Below are 26,000 nucleotides of genomic sequence, written 5' to 3'. Positions count from 1 at the left end.
AAACTATTATGTTTAAAAATGTTTTATAAAATATTCCTTCTGTTAGGGAAAAAAAAAATCAGGAGAGCTAATAATTCAGACTTCAACTATATATACGGTGGCAAAGCCAAAGTGAGAGTGAGCCTGACACCCACTGACCTAAAAAAAACTAAAACTAAACTAAAAGTAGTGTGTTCTTACCGTGCTGGAAGGCCTTGAGAGGGAACCAGAAGAGGATGACGGAGTGAAACAGGCCGTTCAGACAATGAGCCCAGAAGACCTGCAGGACAGATGGAGGAGGGGGTGAGGAGAAAGACACAGAGGCATGAGAAAGACGACGGCCACCCTGACCCTGCCGCTGACCCCTGCCCTCAGGCCTTTGTGCGTGCTCAGCACCAGGCTAAGTGGAGGTTTGTCAGGCCTCCACGCTCAATGGCCACCCCGCTGACAGACACTTTGTATATCCTCTGAGTGTGGAGCGAGCTGGAAAAACCCAGAGGGAAACACGCCAACTACAGTTTAGAAGACTAAATTATTTGGCCTCTTGTGAAATTTTCATTCTTCTTGGTTACACTTTAGTTTACGTCACAATTTATGTTAATAACAGCTGGCTTATTACCTGCCTATTATTAGGATATTTACTGTTTATTAGTAGTTATATTGTATGATCTTATTCTGCATCTCTAATTAAAACCTAAACCCAACTTCTACCTTACTATTTATAAACAGCTAATTAGTAGCATATTAAGCTAGTAGTGTTAGTTAATAGTTTGATAATAGTGTGAATTATTACCTAGTGTTTACTTCTTTTTAAATATTTCCCAAGTGATGTTTAAAGACAACTATTAAAGAAATTTTTCACAGTATTTCCTATGATATTCTTTCTACTAAAGCCTTGTTTCTTTTAGTTTGGCCGGAATAAAAGCAGTTTTTACATTTTTTTTAAAAATATGTTTTAAGGCCCACACATAATTTTGGATAAAATAAATGGTGTTAAAAATTTGTGTAAATCTATTTTAAGGACAACTTTATTAATCCCCTTCTTTATAGGTTTTCCAATAACATGCCTAACTATCCTAGTTAAGTCTTTAACCAGTTAAACTCTGCTGTTATTTTAGGATTTCCGTCTGGATTTTGCCTTCTCAAATTTAAAAGCTTCCCAAATCCACATGCAGAGGTGTAGATGCAAAAATTTGGTATAATTTTAAAGTAAACCTTTTAAATTTTTATAAAACACTATTGAAAGTGTTTAAAATATCTGTATATGCTGCCCGTGTTATAATAAACTCCTAAAAAAAAAAAAGAGGCGCTTTGTATTTTTTTATAAACTCAAATGTGAAAGTGTACCTTTTAGGTTCTGTGTGGTCTAGCGTGCTGCAATTAATTTTGATGGTTCCTGAACATGTCTGTAATCATAGGAAAAAAGAAAAATGTCTCTACCATAATCTATGCAAAAGTTATTGTATTCCATTGGATGAGAGGTGCTTTACAAGCCACAGGGGTCGATCATTGTTTACATACTTCACTATTCTTTTGTTTGATCAAACATAATTCACTGTGTTTGGACCACTTTAGACATATAAAAGGATTACTTATGCACATCACCTCAAAAACAGAGGAGAAATGGCCCTGAAGTCCACAGGAAAAGGTAAGAGATGACAGCTGTCTGTGCTATCTGGGGCTGCTTATTGATCATAAATGTAATGTTTTCACTTCTGCGCCATGGAAACACAGCGATTCAATCGACAACTGTTTGATATGTGAATATAATTCAGTAAAAAGAATGCTAGAACCGTATGAGCAGCGGCAAGAGCTTTCATTTGAGCTATGTACATGTGTCATATATGAACCATATGAAAATGAACCAATGTAAAATATCCAGCTCGGGTATCCAAAACACTGTGTATTTAAGTGTGAATAACATTTTTACAGTAAAATATGTGATGCATATGTGCATAAAATATAGATTTTCCACTTTCAAACGAAACCACTTAAGGGGGTCTGGTGCAATGCTAGCCCTCTAAATCCTAAAGCGAAAATCGATGACATCACAGTCCCGGTACAGAGTCCGCAGAGTTTAACTGGTTAAACAACCTATTTAAATGGGCCAATCATACCAATTGCACTATTTGCGTTGAGAGTTGCTGCTTATTCACCCTGCTGCCTCACGTTTTTACTTCCTGCTACATCTCACGTTTTTGCAGCACAATGCTGTGCACTAGTACCAAAAAAAGTGGCACTTACATTCCAAAAACGCACGGTGCACCTCACTGCCTTTTTTTGTTGACAAGCAAAAAAAGATATGCTGTGCGCTTTTTTTGTCACTAGGCAACAACTGAATCAGCTGCGTATTTTGCTGTTGATAATGTAATACATGTAATATGTAATAACATTGTGATAATAATGATATTTAAGATTTGTAAAGTCAAACAGCTCTGCATAACTTAAAACAGTGATCGCTAGTCTCTCCTCTATCTTTCTTTCAACTCTTCGTAGTTGTGGGGAGCGGCTTCCGTCTGGCCACTCTACCATACAGGCCTGATTGGTGGATTGCTGCACAGATGGTTGTCCTTCTGTAAGGTTCACCTTTCTCCAGAGAAGATTGCAGGAGCTTAGACAGAGTGACCATCGGGTTATTGATCATCTCCCTGACTAAGGCCCTTCTCCTCTGATCACTCAGTGTAGATGGCCGCCCAGCAATAGGAAGAGTCCAGGTGGTTCCAAACATCTTACACTTATAGATGATGGAGGCCCCTGTGCTCATTGGAACTTTCAGAGCAGCAGAAATGTTTCTTTAGCTTTCCCCAACCTTGTTGACAATTCCTTTGTCTTCATGCTTGGTTTGTGCTTTGACTTGCACTGTCAACCCTGGGACCTTATATAGACAGGTGTATGCCTTTTCAAATCATGTCCAATCAACTGAATTAACCACAGGTAACCTCCAATTAAAGTGCTGGAACATCTCAAGGATGATCAGTGGAAACAGAATGAAACTGAGGTCAGTTTAGAGCTTCATGCCAAAGGCTGTGAATACTGATGTACATGTGATTTTTCAGGTTTTTTATTTGTAATAAATTTGCAACAATTTCAAAAACTCTTTTTCCACATTGTCATTATGGGGTTTTGTGTGTAGAATTCTGAGGAAATAAATGAATTTAATCCATACTGGAATAGGGCTGTAACATAAAAAAATGTGGAAAAAGTGAAGCGCTATGAACACTTTACGGATGCACTGTATGTCTAGCATTTATTGATGGTGAATGTACTCGTGCAAGAATAAGATTCCAGATATTTTCTTTGATTGTTAAATTCAGTTCCCCTTCCCAAAACGCTTTTAATACATGTGTTAGGGGGACTATTTTGTGTTAATAATAGTAAAGATTTTGGAAATAACCCCTTGGCCCTGGTCATTATTATTAGCTCCCCTAAGAAATATATATATTGTATTTATATATTTAGAACACCAGCAGTTATTTATGACAGAACGAGATATCTTTGTATATACAGAACATAAAATGCAAGACATGGAGGGTAATAATGATCCAGAAAATAATCTTCTTATTAATATTAAACATAACTGTAAATATTTTACAGATCAACAGTTTAACACAACTTTCCAATCAAAGAATAATATTTCAATTATCCACTTTAATAGCAGACGTTTATATGCCAACTTCCATAGTATAAAAGAATATGTAAAACAATTCAAGCTTGAGATAGAAGGGTATGAACTAAATTGTAAAAATAGGGAGAACAGTAGTGGAGGAGGTGTGATGATATATGTGTAAAAGAGTCTGAATTATAAGGTGTTGGATAGTATGACTGTTGCTACTGATTATCTATTGTAATGCATTACTGCAGAAAATGTATGGAAAGGACAAAGAATATTGCAATGAGTTTTGTTTACAGAACTTCTGGATCAGATGTTGGACTGTTTAGTGAATGGATGGAAAAATTGTTTGCAAAATCCTCACAAAAAACATGTTTATATGTGAAGATTACAATATTCAATTCAGCTTTATTTGTATAGCGCTTTTACAATGTAGATTGTGTCAAAGCAGCTTCACATAAATGGTCATAGTAACTGGATCAGGGTAGTTCAGTTCCCTTTCGGGAACTCTACGCTGCGTCTCTTTAGGAGACACAATGGGATACAATCCCTCTCTTATAACCTCCTGAAGCACAGGTGAAATCAATCCAATGTAATTGGCGGGACCGTGTGTGACGTCAGACCGGGAGGTATAAAAGCACCACGGAAGCATACAACTTCAGCTTAGAACCTCTCGAACGAAGCGCACCAGGCTTGAAAAAGTATGGCAAAGTGACGCAGCGTCTCGTTCCCTTAGGGAACCATGGTTACATTCGTAACCTGACGCGTTCCCTTTCGGGAACTCTACGCTGCGTCTCTTTAGGAGACACAATGGGAACGCTATCCCAAACACGCCATAGTTTGATATGCCTGGTATGAGTTCTCCTAATTCTAGAAAAGATACTGGTTCTCAAAGTAGGATCCAGATCTAATCATTAAAACCTTTTTGAAGGTTTGCAGGGTAGAGAACCCTGCTGTTTCCTCAGGTGCCAGCCAAACACTGGCCAGCATAAAGAAGGATTTTGAAGTTGCCATACCCCTGGTAGATTAGGCCCTTATTGCCTCTGATAGAGAACGTTTCAGGGCCTCATAAGTCAGTGAGATAGACTCGACTATCCACTGGCTCAATGTCTGCCGAGACGCAGATGCCCCCATATTAGGTGGGTCATAAACAGTGAATGATTGTTACATTGAACTCCATTCAGCCGTATGATGTATGCATCTAACACCCGTACTGGGTAAAGCAGATGAAGCGCTTCTGATCTGCTTCATAAATGGTGGAGGATTAAAGGCCTGCAGCACCATAGGTCGTACCACCTCATGGAGACCTTAAAGAAGTACCCTATTGTGGGGTACAGGAATGCTCTTCACCATGCCAGGTGAGCAAGAGGGAGCTCCTCTTTTGAGATAAAATGCCATTTCAGCATTAGAAACTTTTTTTACATCTCCTTCAATGCAAAAATAGGGACTGTCGACAGGCCCTCGAGCACTATCAACAAATCCTGAATAGGAATTTTACTGGTGCATTTAGGCCTCAACCTTAGGGAACCATGGTTACATTCGTAACCTGACGCGTTTTTAGTGTTTAAGTTCAGTTCAGTTTAGCTCAGTTCAGTGTGATTTAAAATCATTACTGAGAGTTCAAACACTGAAGAGCAAATTCATCGATGCGTAGCTCTACCAATCCTGAACCATGCAAACCAGTGGCGACAGCGGAGAGGGAAAAAAAACTTCACCTTATAGGAGTGAAGAAAAAAACCTTGAGAGAACCAGACTCAGTTGGGCACGACCATTTTAATTTCTCCGCTGGCCAAAAGTCTTGTGCAGAGCTTCAGTCACAATATTGATTTGCTAAATCCAAAAAGGCACAAAAAACTGAAGAGTTTGTTAATACAATGTATAGTATGGGATTATATCCTACTATTACGAGACCTAGTAGAATCACATCTCACAATGTTTAATTTGCTGAAGTAATAACTGGTGTTATTTAATAAATTGCCTAATTAACCCAGTTAAGACTTTAAATAGCATTTTAATCCAAATACTAGTATCTTGAAAAAGTAGTAACTAGTAAAACATCATTTACTGCCATCATTGCGAAAGAAATAGTTAGAAATTAAAACTATTACTTTTAGAAATGTGTTGAAAAACCTTCTCTCTGTTAAACAGCACTTGGGAAGTATTAGATTTTTTTTTTTAAATCTAACAGGAGGGCTAATAATTTTGACTTCAGCTGTATATAAGAGATGTCAGTCCGCAGTGTTTTTTCCGCCATCACTACTTTTCCCCCTACACTTTAGTTGCCTCATCGAATTTCTCCAATCGTTCCTTTGTGAGTTACGAAAGAAAAAAAAGTGCCCAAATCCTTCATGGATACTTTTAGTACAAACACAGACAAGTTTTTAGAAATTAAGATGTATGAGTCTGTCGTTGGAGTGAATGGTTTTTTTGGAAGCATGGAAAAACTATCGCTTACACAGGTATACGGCATGAAGCCTTTGAGTGTCCGCGTCTGTATACATGCGGCATGTGGACTTTGGATGTGCCATTTAAACAAATATCCTCCTCCAAAACCGCCTTGTTTTCAATTTACATTATGCGCAGACGCGGCCAATCAAAACACTAATGGGCGATGTAGCATGAAACAGCCGTGAAATGAAATCAGGCCGTCACAGGTCCAGTTTCCAAACCCTGCTTTTTTTCGTTCCCCCCACAAGTGCTGCTCTTTTCACCTCGGCGGAGTCCGAGACCGCTCACTGCCCACAGACACAACAGATTCTTCTGGAAAACATTGAAATATTTGTGCTGAGAGACGGTCAGTGGTATTTAAAAAAAGATCAAATCGTTTTACAACTAATTTTGCTGAGAAAATAAATGAACAGAAAATGCATCCATATGCATTAAACTATGCCTGGTATTGAGGAGGAAATTGTGAATCTTTATTTGGATCCGTTTCATTTTAATGAGTGACTCGATTCAAAATGGTTCGCAAAATGCCACAAACACATTATTTTAATATTATATTATAGGGCTGAACAATATATCATTTGAGTATCGATATCACGATGTGTGTATCCGCAATATTCACATCACAGGATTGGGTTATTTCTTAAAGATTAAGATAATAATAAAATATTATTTAATATTATTTCAAATAATAATAATTAAAAAAAAATTATCTATGCAATAATGACCATGTTATTTTACATTAGATTAGAAGTATTCACAGCCTCTGCTCAATACTTTGTTAATGCACCTTTGGCAGCAATTACAGCCTCAAGTCTTTTTGAATATGATGCCACAAGCTTGGCACAGTTGTCTTTGGGAATTCTTACCCATTCTTCTTTGCAGTACTTTGCAGTAATAAACGTTTATTTTGAAACTCAGAACCAAAAGTGTGTGAGACATAATGAAAAAGCTAAATGTAGTTAACAAACGTTTGTCCACAAATGTTTAACTATCAATAATTTCACAAAAATTGGGTTTAAGGTAACTTTAGTTTAGGCCACACTTGAAAGTATTAACAAACCATTAACATTAACTAGCATAATGAACTACTAATTAACTGTTTATTAACAGTTTGTTAGGTGTAAGTTGGGTTTAGGTTTTGGGTAAGATTAGCGATGAAGAATAAGATCATACTAATGAACAATTAATATCTTAATAATAGGCAGGTAATAATAGGCCAGTAGTTAATAGCAGGAATTTTGACCTGAACCTTGTTACCAAAATTATCTCTGACATTTAATGCATTGCCTTGTCTGAAAATGTACACATTTGAAGGTCTTAAAACACATTAATGACCCCAAATTCTTTAAGTGAAATACAGTACAACCTGACTCACAAAGAAAGAAATAAATATTTATGATGTATAATCTGACTTTGCAATGTAGCACTTGGCAGAAAAGCTGGATTTTCAAGTAGATGTTCAGTTTGTCTAACAGCAGCAGAGATGTGTAAGGGGGAAGGGATGAGCAGAGAAGTGAGAGAAGAGGAAAACCCTGAGATTGTCTTGTTTTGTGTTGTTTGACGGAGGCCCTGAATGACCTCTCGGCCTCGGTGCCCTGACCCTCTCACCTTCACTATCCACAGAGCAAAACAAAGCCCAGACTCGAGCCTTCAGACAGCAGCTCATCCTCACCACACAGCCCTGACAGACTCAAAATTACTGCTCTTTGCTGAGTTTATATTGAAGGTTTAGGGTTTGTTGGAGTGCATTACTTCAAGTATTAAACATTTGCATTACTTGACCCACACTGTGCAATAAAAGCTAATCTATTGAGTGGACTTGGACCACAAAAGCAGTTGAAATTTATCCAAATTCACATTTCTACATGATCTGAAAACTAAATAAATAAGGTTTCTTTTAACGTATGGTTTGTTTGGATAGGACCATATTTGGTTGGTACTCTATAAAAAATACAAATGTTCCACACAGTTCATTCATGTTGTCCCAATACAACTTAATAAATAAAACAAGTAAATTGAACATAAAACAATTCAGTTGTCCCCAAAAAAACTCAAGAGTGGTGTTATTGCTGCTCATTTTAAATGAGTGGATCAAACAAGCAGCAAAAATCTAAATATTGAAAAAAAAACTGCATTTAAAGTAGTCAAAATTACGTCATTAGCAATCCATATCGCTAATCAGGTATTTATTTGATATATTTAGAGTAGGAATTTCACAAAGTCCTCACGGACTAACGATTCCAATTAATAATAATAATGATGCATTTTATTTAAGGGTGCATTTCATGAAACTCAAGGTCATCGTACACAAAGAGCATAGAATCACCAAGAGGCGACACTCTAGTGCAATTCGGGAAAGAGCCACTAGACAGCGGAGCGGCCATTTTGGAACGAAAATTCCAACAGAACAACAGCATATTATAAGTCTGTAAAATAAACTATTAAAAGTGCAGATGATTGTGAGAGTAAGTGTTGTATTGTCGTATTTCAGGTTGTATCTCAGCTTTAATAGGCTTTTTAAATATATAAACAAAAAACAAAGCAGCTGCTTGCCATCGCGACAGATCCAATGGACAGCCGACCGCTTTCACTCCAAAATGGCGGAAACCGGGGCTGTTGCAATGGAACATTCTATTGAGTGATGCCTTTTGGTCATTCTAAGCTCTTTGCCGTACAGGACAGCTAGAACAATCAGTTCAAATAAAAACACAATAAAAACAATAGAATACAATACAAACTTTAAAAGTGCAGTCGGGTTAAAGAGAATAAGCTGTTCTAAACAGATGTGTTTTGAGTTTGGATTCAAAATGAGAAAGTCTAAATTACGGAGATCAGGAGGAAGTGAATTCCAAAGCTGAGGAGCAGCTCTTAAGCTCTTTTAACAGTATAGCAGACAAAACATCAGTTCATCTCAAGGAAAATCATTACATTTCATTCATTTACCTTCGGCTTAGTCCCTTATTCATCAGCGGTTGCCACAGCATAATGAACCGCCAACTATTCCAGCATGTTTTCCGCAGCGGATGCTATTCTAGCCGCGACCCAGTACTGGGAAACACTCATACACTCTCACATTCACACACACGACGGCCAATTTAGTTTATCCAATTCATCTACACCGCATGTCTTTTGACTGTAGGGAAAACTGGTGCACCAGGAGGAAAGCCACGCCAACACGGGGAGAACATGCAAACTCCACACAGAAATGCCAACTGGCCCAGCTAAGACTCGAACCAGCAACCTTCTTGCTGTGAGGCGACAGTTCTAACCAATGAGCCACCCCATTATATTTCAATAGATGTGACATACTGACAAACAACAGTAAATGTCGGTACAGTACATAAAAAGTTTCCTTTTTTTTAAATATTTACTTAAAGTGAGCTAAAACAACTCAATTCTTGAGTTTTTTGGGGGACAACTTCATTCTTTTATGTTAAACCCCACAGAAAGTTAACTTAACTCCATGTTGTCCTAATGCAAATCGACTGTGTGAAACGCAACATTTTTTACAGTGTGTATTGGCTTCCACCAACCTAGCAACTGTCCAGAACATCCAAACAACCACATAGAGACATACTAAAATACTTTGAACATCTTAGCAACCACATGGCAATGCATTGGCAACAACCCAAAACAAAACAAAGCAATAGGAATTGAACTAGTTTTCAACATCGCATGGTGCTTTACACACACAGTCTAATGAAATCAATAAATGTTCAGAATCATTTGGCGCAGTGCAGCCACGAACTCCTGTGTTTCTAAGCAGGTTGCTAAGAATGGAGGTGTGAATGGCCGTCTGTGTTGTCTGAAGCCGAGATCTGCATTCTGTGTGACAGCTTAATTGCTTAAACTAGCATGAAAGGATAAACTTTATTTTGCGCCGACTATTGCCAGACGCTCTAATCAGTCTTCTCCAGCTCTGTTGGGCTACAAATAAAGCCCGTAAGGAACAGAAAGAAAGAAAGAAACCATCCAGGGGTCTGTGGGGGGGCTTCGCTGTTATTAAAGAGACTTCAGTGTCAGAGCGATGCGAGTAAACGTGAAGAGAGACATGGTGGGTAAATTGCACTCCTAAAGTTTCTTCCTGATCTAATACATAACAAATACTACAACCCAAAACCAAAATCAGAAAAAGTTGGGACAGTATGGACAACGCAAATAAAAAAGAAATTGAATTCTAAATTTACTTTGAATCGTATTTCAGACCCAACAATACAACAAGTGTTATTTAATGTGTAATTGATTTCAATTCCGGTTCTTGCAAGACTTAAAAAAACATTTAAAGATTTTTTTTTAAAGATTAAAAAAAAAAAAAAAAAAAAAAAAAAAATGTTGGAACAGTAAAGCATTTACCACTATGTAATGTTGCCATTCCTTTTCACAACACTTAAAAGATGTTTTGTGGCTAAAGACACCAAGTGATGAAGTGTTTCAGCTGTAATTTTGTCTTTAGGTCGGCTGTCGCATTTTTGTGCTTCCAAATGCGCCACATATTCTCTATCGGAGACAGGTCGGGACTGCAGACAGGCCAGTCAAGTACCTGTATCCTCTTCCTCCACAGCCAGGACTTTGCAATGTCTGCAGAATTTGGTCTTGCATTGTCTTGTTAAAATATGCATGGGCGTCCTTGGAAAAGATGTCTCCTCTATACATATAAATCTCTATACAGATCCGCTAGTTTCTCACAATTCGGCGATTGCTGAATGCAAAGCAAAATCAACAAAAAGTCACTAACTTTTTCGACCCAGCTAAATCCTTAATTAAATGCAAAATAATTGCAAAAAATGTAAATAAATCGCATAAAACATCCAGTTCCAAACCATACAATCAAATTATATTTATTTCAGTCTGCAATTTATTTATAGTTTACATGACATATAGACGTTGCATACTGAGCGCACGAGATGTATTTGAGTGTCACTAGAAAAATAATGTCTCATCTGTAACCTCAATATTATTACATCACAGGGAAGGGGATTGGAATTGTTTGCAGTCTGTGCGGTAAGCAGACGCAGTTGAAGTGCGAGTTATTTATACGTGAAGTCAAAGCAAAGATGGGGTTAGATAAGCTGTGGCAGGAATTGGATGTTTTGTGCATTTGACATGCTGCAGTCTGCAAAAGAAAGTGGGAAACATCTAACAAACGGAGCAATAGAACAGACAGAACAGCAAGCAGTTTACAAAGATGGAGATTGGTTCAAGGATGATGGCTGCTGGGCATCACTGAACTGAAGGAGATTATTTGTGCTTTACCTGTATGGCTGGTGTGCATCAAACGATAAATGTTTTCGTTTAACTCTTTTCCTGCAGTTAATAAGAGAAAACGATTTCCTGCCTTTGACAAGTTTTACGGCAGTCCGTGTTTTAGGGGTATTACGGTAGGGGAAGCCTTAATGCATGTCCTGAGTGAGGTACATGTTAGATGCTCAGGGAAGTGAAATCTGAGAGAAGGTAAGATTGTGCATAAAAATATGAGTTATACAAACTTCCTTTGGCTAATTCTCTATCAGTTTAGATCCGTTTTAGATCTTGTCTTGACAAGAGACAAAAATAAAGGAGCTTTATTTTTATGATGTGTCATTGTGTCAGATTGCACACTCAACATAGTAGGCAACTTAATATGGTAAGCAAATTATATACACACACACACACACACACACACACACACACACACACACACACACACACACACACACACACATATATATATATATACATACACATACACATACATATACACACACATGTATAGATATAGATATATACATACATAATTTTTTTTAGCAAATTTCTAGGAATTACCACCACAAAATTAGTCTTTTTTTTTTCAAAAGAAAATTACAAAAACGAATCGTGAAAAAACAGGAGGTCTGTCTTTATAACCAATTTAACTGATTGCTATCCCTAAATTGCTCCTGTCCTAACTTTTTTTGGAATGTGACAGGAAGGGATGTATATTTACACAGCCATATCACCCTGCAGCTCAAGACTGGTTACTCACTGAAGCTAAGCAGGGCTGAGCCTGGTCAGTACCTGGATGGGAGACCACATGGAAAAACTGGGTTGCTGTTGGAAGTGGTGTTAGAGAAGCCAGCAGGGGGCGCTCAATCTGCGGTCTGTGTGAGTCCTAATTCCTCAGTAAATTGAAGGGGACACTATGCTGTCAGTGGGCGCCGTCTTTCGGATGAGACGTCAAACTGAGGTTGTGACTCTCTGTGGTCATTAAAATTCCCATGGCACTTCTCGTAAAGAGTAGGGGTGTAACCCCTGGCCAAATACCTTCCATCGGCCCTTACAATTCATGGCCTCCCAAACATCCCCATCAACCAAATTGGCTTTATCACTGTCTCTCCACACTACCTATAGCTGGTGTGTGGCATGCGTATAGGCGTCGTTGTTCTGTGGCTGCCGTCACATCATCAAAGTGAACGCTGCACACTGGTGGTGGTGTGGAGAGACCCTTCTAATAATTATGAAGCGCTTTGGGTGTATAGCCATACACAATAAATGCGCTATAAATACACATTACATTACATTACTTTACATTTACAAACGAAATGAAATTGACCAGAAAAAACATGAAATATTTTAAAAGTCAAAGTAAATTTGGAAATCACTACTTCCTTTTTTAAAAGTTTTTCATACTGTGCCAACCTTTTCTGATTTGGGGTTGTATATTAGTCAATTATTAGTAAATACTGTAGTCTTTCTAAACTGCACTATTGTAAAGCACATTATACTGTGTATATATTACAGTATTTACATCTCTTTGTTAATAAATGCTACAGCATACTGTAGATAAACTGTAATAAACACTGTAGTAAATACTGTAGTATTGCTGTATGTAGACAACTGTAACTTTAGTAAAACAGACTCTGACTGAATATAACATCTGGTTCTGAAGTCAGACAACATTATTCCACAGATACTTTCCCTTTAAATGTCTTTCCTTAGATTCTGTTTTCCAGGCGAGTCTCCTGTAGTCATTATTCCACTATATCCAATTACATCATATATACAATTCTTTCTTTTCCCCAACATGAACCTACTGTATTTCTCTCTTTCCGTGCATTGATTGCCTGATTGCACATTATAGTCTTCCGCATTAAAGCTTTATTTGCATCAAAGCTTTATTTTTTTTGTGTGTTAGAAACGGCCAGTGAATCTTTCTCTCCTGACCCCAGGTCTGCTGTTTTCTGTGATGCGTGTCAGTGACTGCTAAATGAGTCTCCACGCTTGTGAAGCACAGAGACACCAGCGCAGACACCAGACAGCTTTATTAACACACAGACGCAGAGCCAGCAAGCTCACACACACTCGGACACACACAGACCCGCAGAGCTGTCTCAATGGGGACTTCCCTCAGATGTAATGTACTTTATACTTTACAGGCTGTATATCCAATCCCCTACCCATACGCCAAAACTCAAACATAACAGGTAATAATTAGCATTTTTACATTTTAAAATACTTAATTATTTGTGATTTATAAGTGTGTTTTTTTTGTAAGACCAAAAATGTCCCCACTAGATCAAAATTGACTGGTATTGCTATATTTTTAGGGGTATTTAGTCCCCACAATGTAAAAAATATTAGGCGCACACACACTAACACACTGCAAAAAATGCTTTTCTTGAGTTTTTCTCCTGTTTCCAATGCAAATATCTAAATATTCTTAAATCAAGCAAGCACTAGTAAAAAATATTGTCCTGTTTTCAGAGATATTAGTTACAAATTAAGGGAGTTTTCCCCTAAAACAAGCAAACTAATCTTGTTTTTGCTTTGAAATAAGATTTAGCTAATTTTAGACAGAAAAAAAACACCTAATTTTGTAAAAATCTGTACTAATCTGTAAAAACAAGACAGTATTTTTTACTTGTCTAGAAAACGCTTCTTGATTTAAGAATTTTAAAATAATTGGACTAGAAGCAAGACAAAAACTAACAGCTCTATGTTAACGATCAAGGCGCAAAATCTAAAGCACATGGTGCAAACACATTAAGGGTGTGTCTGAATCCACTTTTGCTATTTTAAGGAAAGAAAAATACTCTTTGCGCCCCAGCGCATGGTCTAACAGAGTTATTCTCTTAATGAGTTATGTGTGTGTTTTGAGCATAACATGCATTAAACCATTCAGAGTCTCATATTCATTCTCTTTAAGAGTCAGTTGTGTCAAGCCATGGCACATTTGCTACTTACATGGGGATTTTGTAAATGGAAAAACTGAATGCTTTACCAGTGAGAAAACACTTAAACAGACCATCTGCAACATGAGGATAAAGAACGAGCCTCCTCCATTCGGCCTCTTTACTTTACTTTTACTCCTTTACTTTATTGGATAAGGAAACAGTGTTGTACGCACTGCAATGAAAACATTCATTAGCCTACATATTTAATTTAGTTTGTTAAGTGCAAAGATTTGTTTCAAAACTATTTCTAAATTCAGTTCTAATTTACAGCAAATGAATGAATGAACAATAATAATGAAGTATGGTCAAAATGGAGTTATGTGCAAACACACGTCCTGTTCTTGTGCCCCACAGGGTGATGCAGACATCTCCAAAACCCGACACGTAGACAAATCTAAACTTGTTTTTATTAAAACAAATATAAATATGCATATAATAAATACAGGATTTCTGCAGGTTTCATCAATTCAAATTGAAGACTTTTTTAAAGACCCTTTTAAGACCATTAAGAATTCAATTATAAATTTGTGCAGGGTTAAGATTTTTTCTATTGGCCTGGTATTATCATAAGAAAACATGTAATTGTTTTTTTCCCCCCAAATTTAGGACTTTAGTTTGTTCAATTTGCTGTAAAAATGTCTAACAGCTGTTGTGAATTGTATCTCTTTGCAATAAAAAAGGTTTGTGGTCCAATTAAGTATAGCTTTACTTGGACAAAGCAAAATTAAGACCTGTTTAAAATGATTTAAAACCTAAAACACAATATTTCAGTTAATTTAAGACTTTCTTAAGGCCTAAAATTAGTTTTTTGATATTTAAGACATTAAGACTTTTTAAGAGTCATCAACCACCCTGTAAATAATACTGCTAATAATAATAATAACAATATACAAATGCAAATAGTCATGATTAAACTGAAAAAGCCTCCTTAGATGAAGAAGGCATGGAGGCATTGGTTTTTATATTTATGTAGAAAATGATCATTTTTGCAACATTTTAATCCTTTAATTTTTTTAATTTGTAAAGATATTTGTGTATTGCAGCACATCCTGTGTGTATTGAACAACGTGTTAACGTTTGGACCCACATAAGCACATAACTAATGTGCTCTGCGCTGGACTTTAGACCAGTTCTCAATTGGACAGTGGCAAGATCTATTTCAGTTCTTCAAAATAGCAACACGCCAACAATTCTAGACCGGCACTCTCATGAGCCCACAAAGTGGCCCAAATGGATTTGCTATTTTAACAATGTGGTGCAAAATGTGAAAATTAGGGTTGTGCTGGTGTGAAAATAGCAACAAATCACACCAAACACATCGTGAGCCGAGTGTATGATAGGGCTTTTAGTACGAAAATTCATTTTTTTTATTTTTAAAACACACACTCCAACATTACAGTTCATAATTGTGAAAGACTATATGAGTGTATGTAAACATTACGATAATGTGGTCAATTCTTCAGGCTTGTCCTGGCGTGAAAGAGTTTACAAGCTTTTAAAAGGGAGATGAACACTCAAAGACATCTCAGATAAGCAGAAAAGCTGACAGAGGAGGACAGTTTAATGGACGGCTAAACCAACAAGCTCCTGCTGTTGACCTGCTTTTTTACGCTGTGGAGACTCGTAACAGGATCTGTTTGTTTAGTGGGTTTTTAGACAGAGTGCCAAACTGTTCACCAATCACAGGTCAGTGAACTGAACACAGCGTGACCCGACTCATCATCATCATTAAGAGACATCCACTAAATCACGAGTTTATTATGCATCCACAATGGATTCTTTTAGCATCAGAATCATAAATAAATGATTCATCATCTGGTATTTGCATCATTCTCCAAAAACTTGCTCCAGTGTATTTACCTTGGTGTTGAATCCCATTGCATTCTGGGAGGTTTTGTAGAGTTCAGGGTATTTTAGCATGTTCTCTTTCCTGCAGGAGCGCTCGAAGATGCCCAGAGTCAGAGGAGGCAAAGCTGTGAAGATCTGATAAACACACAAATAACAAAATATAAGACTAATCTGTTATGAATAAAGCAGGGATATGAAAATATAACAAGAAACAGGATTTAAGATTAACAACAGCACAAATATAACACTACAAATATAATTGGATTCTTCAGTTGAACACATAATATAGTTGCAAATAAAATGATTACACCCTCCTGTGATTTTTTCAGCCAAGTATTTTTAAACTTTTTTAAATTCAATTCATCTTTATTTCTATAGCGCTTTTACAATGTAGATTGTGCCAAAGCAGCTTAATATAGAAGTTCTGGTAAATCTAAACTGTCAGTCCAGTTTTCAGAGTTGAAGTTTAGTTCAGTGTGGTTTAATTTTCGCTGCTGAAAGTCCAAACACTGTAGAGCAAATCCATCGATGCGCAGCTCCACAAGTCCCAAAACCAAGCAAGCCAGTGGCGACAGTGACGATGAACAAAACTTCATCAATTGACTAAAGTAAAGAGAATGAAAACCTTGAGAGAAACCAGGCTCAGCTGGGCATGACCATTTCTCTCTGGCTAAACTTGCTGAGAGCTGCAGTCTAGGTGTCAGAGGCTGGAGAACGCTGGAAGTCTATCGTGGAGAAGCTGCAGATGATTTCCCCAAGTGATTTTTAAATGGAGAGATTATATTAACATATTATTACATAATATTTAAAAAAAATACTTTCTACTAACAAATTCATTTAGTCTTTGCCACGACCGTACATTACATTTTATATTATAATAATATCATATGTTTATTGTTTAATGAAACATTTCCTTGGTCTGTTAAACAAACATATTTGAGGAACAAATAAAATGTTAGAGGTGGGCTAATATGTTTTTTACCTGTATATCTATGAAGTACGTTTTTGGGCCCACTACTATGATTTGATTAACTGCATTATATTTTGCTTCCTGTATTAGTTATTCACATAATAGTATTTGTAGGGCTGGGCGATTTGGCAAAAAAATAAAAAAATCTAGGTTATTTATAAAGTTTGACCGATTCACGATTTAGATTTTTTTTTATTGTTTTACTAGTCTTCTCAAAACATTACAACAACATGACTTAAGTAACATTCTCTTTAAAAGTAACTTGAAAAACCATCTGGTTAAGGAACATTGTATTTTTAATGGCCATGTCATACAAAAATCGGTCAAGGTGTAAATAAATGTAAAACAAATTCACGAGTTAAATATCGTTGCAGAAGATTTGAATCAAAAATATTTGTGTAAATATTGCAGTTGCAGGAATACAGAGGTATTTTTTGCAAGTTTTGCTGAGCCTAGGAAAATTGGCTGTCAGCTCGGCTTTGATTGTCTTCTGATTGAATGTCAGGTTGTAAAGCTGCTGCCTTTTTCTTAAAAAGATACAGTGGAAGAAAAGGACTGAACATGGAAACTGTAAAGCCTAATTTAACCCAATGTGTGAAGTTGTGGACGTATAGCAGGAGCAAATAAAAGCACCAGATGTGTATTTAATCTATTTTTCTTTTTTCCCCCTTTTAAATACAATGATGCGCTTTGCTCCACTCTGTATTATGCTGCCTGATCAGTCTGGTTTTCAACTAGGTCCGCTAAATGACGTCATGGGGGCGGGTACTTTCATTTTCACTGCAACAGGCCCTCGCCTCTGCTCGTGTTCAAACCAAAAGATCAACGCGGTTTTTCACATGGCAGGGTTTTAAGTCCTACATGTTGAGATTGAGTTTATCGATTTGATGAGGGAATATGTCTTGACAATCCAGACGTGACTCAGACTAATGAAACAAGTAAAATCCTACATGACTTCAAGCTTTAACAGGCAGTCAAGCAGGTCGTACACCAGAAGCGCCATTTAAACTATCACACACCAAACGCACTCATTTGCATGATATTTAACATGAAACTAATCAGATGGCGCTTCTGGTGTGCTTCCTGCTTCATACAGAGAGTGAACCAAAGCGCATTAGTGTCATTATAATGTATTAAATATATATATTTAAAAAAAAAAAAAAAAACGCGATTTAATATAAAATAAAATCGTCGTCAAAACTAAAATTCGAATTAATCGAAAAAAAATCGCCCAGCCTTAAGTATTTGTAATTAAAATAAACTGCAGTAAATTAACAAAAAAAGTTCAAAAGAGAAGCACTTTCACTAATAGTTTTTCAGACTTTTAGACCTTCTTTTTAGACTTAGTTTCAACACTTGATTTTTTTATTTAAAAAATTAGGTAACACTTTATTTTGATGGTCCATTTAGTATTAATAGACTGTCTGCTTAATATCTGCTGATACTGCTCCTTCAACAGACATTTAACTGACTATAAGATGACTATATACGTCAACTTACACTAACCCCAAACTAACAGTCTACTTATAATCTAATGAGAGTTTGCATTTAGATGCAATGTAACTTATGTTCAACAGACAGACCATCAAAATAAAGTGTGACCAAATATTTTATTTATTATTATTATAAAATATTTACCAATCAAGTATTTTCACTAAACATTTGCCTACCTTTAATACAATGACATGACATCATTTGCACTAAGGGCAGCAAAGTGGCTCAGTGGTTAGCACCGTTGCCTCACAGCAAGAAGGTTGCTGGTTCGAGTCCTGGCTGGGTTATTTCTCTGTGGAGTTGGGGTGGGTTTCCTCCACAGTCCAAAGACATGCACTACAGATGAATTGGGTAAACAAAATTGGCCGTATTGTATGGATGTTTCCCAGTACTTGGTTGCTGCTGGAAGGGTATTCGCTGTGTAAAAAACATATGTTGAAATAGTTGACGGTTCATTACGTTGTGTTGAGCCCTGATAAATAGTGGACCAAGCCGAAGGAAAATAAATGAATGAATTTTGCACTGAAAAAGCAAAAAGCTTCAAATGTAGTTTTTTTGTTGTCGTACACAAACAAAAAAATTCCCTTAAAAAAGCTTAAATAATAACAAAAATTTGATATTAAATCAAAATGTAAGAAGGAAATCCCATGCTATGTACTACACAAAGACACTTTCTCCCTCTGCCTTTTTAGTCAGTGTGCTTGCTGCAGAAGCTCAAGGAGCATGTAAGTTTCTGCATTTATCATATTTGCACTCTCTCTCTCTGCATGTGCATAAATGAGTCCAAATGCACATCTGCCAGTGAGCCTGCAGCCTGTTAGCAGATCCCCTGATCTCTCATTCCTGCACTGCTCCACTGTTTCTCCACGCAGCAGCTGTTGAAAGCGAGACGGGTGGTATTATGGGTCAGCCGTGAGTGTCTCTCTGTGGTCCAGCTGCTTGACATGCTCCGCTGGGCTCCTCCATTCAGGCCTGTTGAGGAATTTCTCTGCTCTCAGATAGAGAAGAGGATCTGCTGGGCCGGGTAATGCCAATGACCCATCACACACTGCTGATTTTGCTCTTTGGTGAATCATAAATGCCAATTTCTCAAGTCGATCAGTGAGTCAGGTGATTAACTCATTTACATATGTCTGATTGTTAATGCAAAAGTGGAAAAAGTGTACTCCAGCCAGAGCACTTTTAGCTAAAGTCTGCTTAAACCGGAAACTGCAACCATTTATTAAAGTGACGCAATTCGGAGAAAAACAGATATTAAGTGAGCAAACAGGAGGTGTGGCTTGTTTTGTCCACTGCGAATTGATTGGATGTAGTAAAGCTGGCGTTTAATTCAGAGATGGAGGCATGGAGAAGTGAACTAAACCCAGATCATTTTTTTTTTTGTTAAGTGTTAAAAACATGTTCACTAAACTCTCTAGACTGTAATTGGCAAACGCCCAGTCTGACTCAAATTCAACCATAAAAATAATTACAATGGCATCTACGCCCATGTATTCTTTTAACGAAAGAACAAACAAATTAACTAAAATTAGGAAGAACGAAATGAAACTGAGCTGGTGCCAGACCGGTTGGTCTGAGTATTTCAGAAACTGCTGCTCTACTGGGATTTTCACGCACAATCATCTCTAAGGTTTACAGAGAATGGTCTAAAAAGGGAAAATATCCAGTGTGCGGCAGTTCTGTGGGCACAAATGCCTTGCTGTTGCCAGAGGTCAGAGGAGATTGGCCAGACTGGTTCCAGCTGAAAGAAAGGCAACAGCAACTCTCGTTGACAACCGAGACTCCTTACAACCGAGGTCTGAAGAAGAGCATCTCTGAGCGCACAACACATCCAACCTTGAGGCGGATGGGCTAAAGCAGCAGAAGACCACACCAGGTGCCACTCCTGTCAGCTAAGAACAGGAAACTGAGGCTACAATTCACACAGGCTCACCAAAATTGGACAATAGATGATTGGAAAAACTTTTCCTGGTCTGATGAGTCTCAATTTCTACTGTGGCATTCAGATGGTAGGGTCAGAATTTGGTGTCAACAACATGAAAGCATGGATCCATCCTGCATTGTATCAATGGTTCAGGCTGCTGCTGGTGGTGTAATGGTGTGGGGGATATTTTCTTGGCATAGTTTGGGCCCAGCCTACTTGAGTATTATTGCTGTCCATGTCCAGTAGGGTTTGGTGATGTTGACCAATTTGGCATCGTACAATGTCTAATGTGAAACATCATAATGGACGATGGCATCATCGTCGTAGGCGGCAGTGAATTAATTATAATAATTAATTAATTCATGACAAATGAATTATTTATAGCCTACCGTTTTAACTACCTGACCTGCATAGTCTTTGTTTTACCCATAATCAAATCATAAATAAATAAAGATAAGTTTACCACCTGTCAATCACTTTTTCAGCAGGACTCTGGCATGAATAGGCAAAGTGATCTGTGTCGTTATAATGGCGGTGACAAGTAGACACTTTAGTAGTAGTAGTCGTGGTTTTGGCTGTAGTAGAAGCAGTAGTAGTTGTAATATAAGTAACTTTCTGTAGTAGTAGTTGGTGTAGCACTTGTGATTTATTATTATTGTTGTCAGTTATTACTGTTGTCCTTTCTCTCTTTTTACTCTCATATTTACTATCATACATTAATAAGCATTGTTGTTACTCCCTACCTCTGACTGGTTTCTTTCTATATGTTTTATCTATATCTGTGACACTTGCTTCATTTATTGACTGTTATTGTTCCTAATGTATGTACCCTGACCTGTCCACCAAGTTACCTTTACATGCATACACACACTCTCACCCACATATTAGTACCGGACTATATTGTTGATGTTTTTGTTTTGTTTTTGTTTTGTTGCTTTGTATTTGTTATCTGTTGATGTTTTCTTGTATTTGTATGATTTTTGCATATTGTAATAAAAAAAAAATAAAATAAAATAAAATAAAAATAATGGCGGTGACAAACTTGGTTGGTAAAAAAGGTGCACAAACAACAGTATCTGAGGTTTTCAAGTAGTACAAGCGTGAAAGCAAACATTTAAAGCAGTGTACTGAAGCTGTGACACGTTACCTGATAGATTGGATAGGTATAGACAAGATGAATTAAATATCACATTTAACAACTATGATGAGACGCAATCCAGTGGTACATCCTTCATAAACTGTCCGATGTGCGCTGCTTACTGGGGACTCAGAGCTCAGATGCATGCATATGCTGCAGAGCATGACTGTGTGCGTGAGTGTGTGTGTGTGTGGTCACATGATGTGCGTTTTTAGCGGTATAGTGTGGAAGGAGATCTTTTGTGGAGAACATGAGTCTGATTCCAGCGACGCTCCAGGGACAGACGAGTCTTCGCTGAGGCCATCTTCCAGCCTCCACCACGGTGACTGAAGCTCTGTACAAGACGTTTGGCCAGCGGAGAAATTAAAATGGTCGTGCCCAACTGAGTCTGGCTCTCTCATAGTTTTTTTTCTTCACTCCTATCAGGTGAAGTTTTTTTTTCCCTCTCCGCTGTCGCCACTGGCTCGCATGGTTCAGGATTGGTAGAGCTACGCATCGATGAATTTGCTCTTCAGTGTTTGGACTCTCAGTAATGATTTCAAATCACACTGAACTGAGCTAAACTGAACTGAACTTAAACACTAAAAACTGAACCACACTGTTCCAGTTACTATGACCATTTATGTGAAGCTGCTTTGACACAATCTACATTGTAAAAGCGCTATACAAATAAAGCTGAATTGAATTGAATCTTTTCAGAAATGCTAGGAGAAACGTCAGTGTGGACTTGGGTCGTTTTCGTTCTAAAATTTCATTTTAAAACTAAGATGTATTAGTGTAAACAGGGCTGTGTGTATTTTTCGTGAGCGGGTTGCTGCTGCGACGGGGCGGAGGATATCGATGCCGGCTCAGCATTGTGATGTCTATCGGCCATCGGCGACGGATGATGGCATTGTCTATCGGCCCAACCCTAATGTCCATCCCTTTATCACCACAGTGTACCCATCTTCTGATAGCTACTTCCAGCAGGATAAAGCGCCATGTCATAAAGCGTGAATCATCTTAGACTGGTTTCTTGAACATGACAATGAGTTCACTGTACTCAAATGGCCTCCACAGTCACCAGATATCAATCCAAAAGAGCACCTTTGGGATGTGGTGGAGCGGGAGATTCGCATCATGCGCAGTGCAATTGTGTGATGCTATCAAGTCAAAATAGACCAAAATATCCGAGGAATATTTCCAGTGCCTTGTAGAATCTATGCCACGGAGGATTTAAGCAGTTCTGAAGGCAAAAGGGGGGTCCAACCCGGCACTAGAAAGGTGTACCTTATAAAGTGGCCGGTGAGTGTAGACCACAGTTTCGTATTAGAATATTCGATTCGGACATGCTATTTTCAGTCATGATCTGTAGATGAATATCTGAAATAATGTAATGGAAATACCAGCATGGATGAAGATCGTTTTCATCAACAGTATACACCAGTGTAAACGTAGCTGAAATGTGTCTGGATTCAACCTGTTCCTTTATGGTCCACCGCTGACCTGTTTAACGCAGCTCTTTGGGGCACGAGCGGCTGTTGTTGCAGCACATTCAGGACATAGTTCTGGGCACGCGGGGAATATGGACTTGACAAGCGCTCATAAATAAGAGGGAGATTTTTCAGGATGGCGCAGTAAAGGAGTCGTCTGGCTAATGAGTTTCTGTCCTGAGCGCGACAGGGGAGGCGTTTAACACATTCACTCTCACAGTATTGACGAGGGGAGAGTAAATCACACACACGTGTCAACACAAGCACGTTTATGGAAGTCTTACCACATTGTAGAGGCCGATGCACCAGCGCTCGAACAGAATCTGACCAGAGAAACCGTTCACGAATGCAAACCAGATCTGAAAGACAAAAACAAAACGCAACTGTAAATGACTTGCCGTGTGAAGGTTTATGGACTTTACTCTATTAAGAAAAAATAAATAATACACAAGTTTAAATAAACCAAGCTGTATAGAAGTGTCTTGAAAAATATCTAGTCAAATATTATTTACTGTCATCATGGCAAAGATAAAACAAATCAGTTATTTGAAATGAGTTAATAAAACTTCAGCTACCTCCCTTCCCTGTGGTCTCTTTAAAATGGGGTATGATACTAAATAGGAGTGAAAAAAGAAAAACAAAACCCGAGAAATCATGAAATAAAGAACAGCAATCAAGAATGAGAGATCAATAGAATATAATTATACAAAATAAGGCAATCATTTGAGCAAGAATAAATTGATTAAAAATTAAAGGCTTATTCATTTTTTATTTTTATAATGATACTTTGCCACAATCCTTCCAGCCACTAGGTTCATCCATTTCAGTTTAATAATGTTTAATGTGATTATGCTTTCTTGCACATATTTTAATAAACATGTTGGTTTCTTTTTACAAAAATATACCTGTTGACGATGCAACATTATTACAACCATATTGTGACATTTTATATTTTGCAAAAGTTATTTGAAAGATTAAAATTGACATTTATGCTTTATACAATATGCACAGTACATATATGAGCACACCCCTTACAAATCTCTCTTTTTTTCATTATTTCTTTCTTTAAGATGCCTCACAGCATTATTTTTTGTGTGCAAATACATTAGATTAGTCAGTACTGAGCCAAATCTGGAGCTAATCTAACAAAATAACTAACGATAATGGTCAAAAGTTAGTAGCCCAAATTTATGTGACGTAAAAATATTAAATAAAAAAGAAATATATATATATATATATATATATATATACATACATGTATATATACATACATATATATATATATATATATATATATATATATATATATATATATATATATATATATATACATACATACATACATGTGTATATATATATATATATATATATATATATATATATATATATATATATATACTGTATATATATGTATATATATATGTATATATATATATATATATATATATATATATATATATATATATATACTGTACTGTATATATACTGTATATATACATATACATATATATATATATATATATATATATATATATATATATATACACACACACATATACACACACACACACACACACACACATATATATATATATATATATATATATATATATATATATATATATATAAATATTTAATAAAAATTATATATATATATATATATATATATATATATATATATATATATAAAAGATGAAAAATCAAGAGAAAGAAAAAAATATATATATAATTTTGTTTTGTAAAAACAAAAACAAAAATTGCAATATTCTGCATTACTTTAAATGTATTATCGTTCTATTTCTAAAGATGTTCGTTGACTAAAATATTATTTTAATAAACATACCCGTCTAATAAGTCTGTTTTGATCAAATGCACCAAATTATACCACCTGTATTTACGGAGAAATTGATAAAAATATTATTTTAAAAGGCACTGTCGCCTCACAGCAAGAAGGTCGCTGGCTCGAGTCCCTGTTGGACAAGTTGGCATTTCTGTGTGGAGTTTGCAAATTCTCCCCGTGTTGATGTGGGTTTCCTCCGAGTGCTTCAGTTTCCCCCACAGTCCAAAGACATGTGGTACAGGTGAATTGAATAAACTAAATTGGACAGTGTATAAGTGTGTGTCAATATGACAGTGTATGGGTGTTTTCCAGTAGTGGGTTGCAGCTTGAAGGGCATCCGCTGTGTAAAACATATGCCAGAATAATTGGTGGTTCATTCCACTGTGGCGACCCTTAATTAATAATGGCCTAAGCTGAAGGAAAATGAATGAATGAAAATGGGGTCTACTCCTTTATGCTGAGCACTGTATATAAAAACAACATTTTTGTGTACCTTTAATTTGATGCAGACTCCAAAATTGCACGCCTCATCTTTGACAACACACTTTTCACTTCATCCCAAAGGAAACGGCAACATATTAGGGGCGACGACAGACCATATGATAATCATTACCGCATAAACGTGTGACTAAAAGGTAAATATATCCAATCATTAATCATCTATTCCCTATGTTGTGTGCGCTAAACTCCAGCTCCTAGAGGATTTTAATTTGGGTTGATGGATGGCTGTTGTTTTGTGCTGGGCCTCTCAGTGCTCAAATGACCCAGGAGAGCGCCATCTCTCATGAAAACAGCACTGAACTGACCCCATCAGTCCTTCCCACACTCCCATTCACCGCATCGCTGCAAACACTCAGCTCCAGGAGCGTAAATAAGTCACTGTTTCATATACAGTACATATGCAGTAGGGTCTGAGATCACTGAAATGGCATTACTGAGCATTTTTAGAAGGATTCAATTAGTAATTCATAAAAAGTTTCAATATTTTGTAAACAAAAAAATCATAAGTCAATCGAAAAACAGGTGAAAGAGTTAAAAAGCCTTCTTTGACATGTACTTGACATATCAATAAAGGCTTTTTACTTTTT

At 37.0% G+C, this 26,000-nt stretch overlaps 1 protein-coding gene across 8 annotated transcripts in view; it reads right to left on the bottom strand.

Annotated features, from left to right (window-relative positions):
• atp8a1 (ATPase phospholipid transporting 8A1) overlaps positions 1-26,000 on the bottom strand; it is a 332,891-nt gene that overhangs the window by 49,333 nt on the left and 257,558 nt on the right. For all 8 annotated transcript variants that reach the window (XM_087281952.1, XM_087281950.1, XM_087281956.1 and 5 more), the window contains 3 exons: positions 23,357-23,431; positions 16,087-16,209; positions 181-259 (listed from right to left, as the gene is read on the bottom strand). In XM_087281952.1, the coding sequence (XP_087138078.1) occupies positions 181-259; positions 16,087-16,209; positions 23,357-23,431 (277 nt within the window). The remainder of the gene's footprint in view (positions 1-180; positions 260-16,086; positions 16,210-23,356; positions 23,432-26,000) is intronic.

Source organism: Danio rerio, chromosome 14, assembly GCF_052040795.2.
Source record: "Danio rerio strain M-AB ecotype USA chromosome 14, GRCz13ab, whole genome shotgun sequence".
Lineage (NCBI taxonomy): Eukaryota > Metazoa > Chordata > Actinopteri > Cypriniformes > Danionidae > Danio > Danio rerio.
The sequence above is the reverse complement of the archived record's forward strand: the minus strand, read 5'-3'. Positions and strand labels throughout refer to the sequence as shown.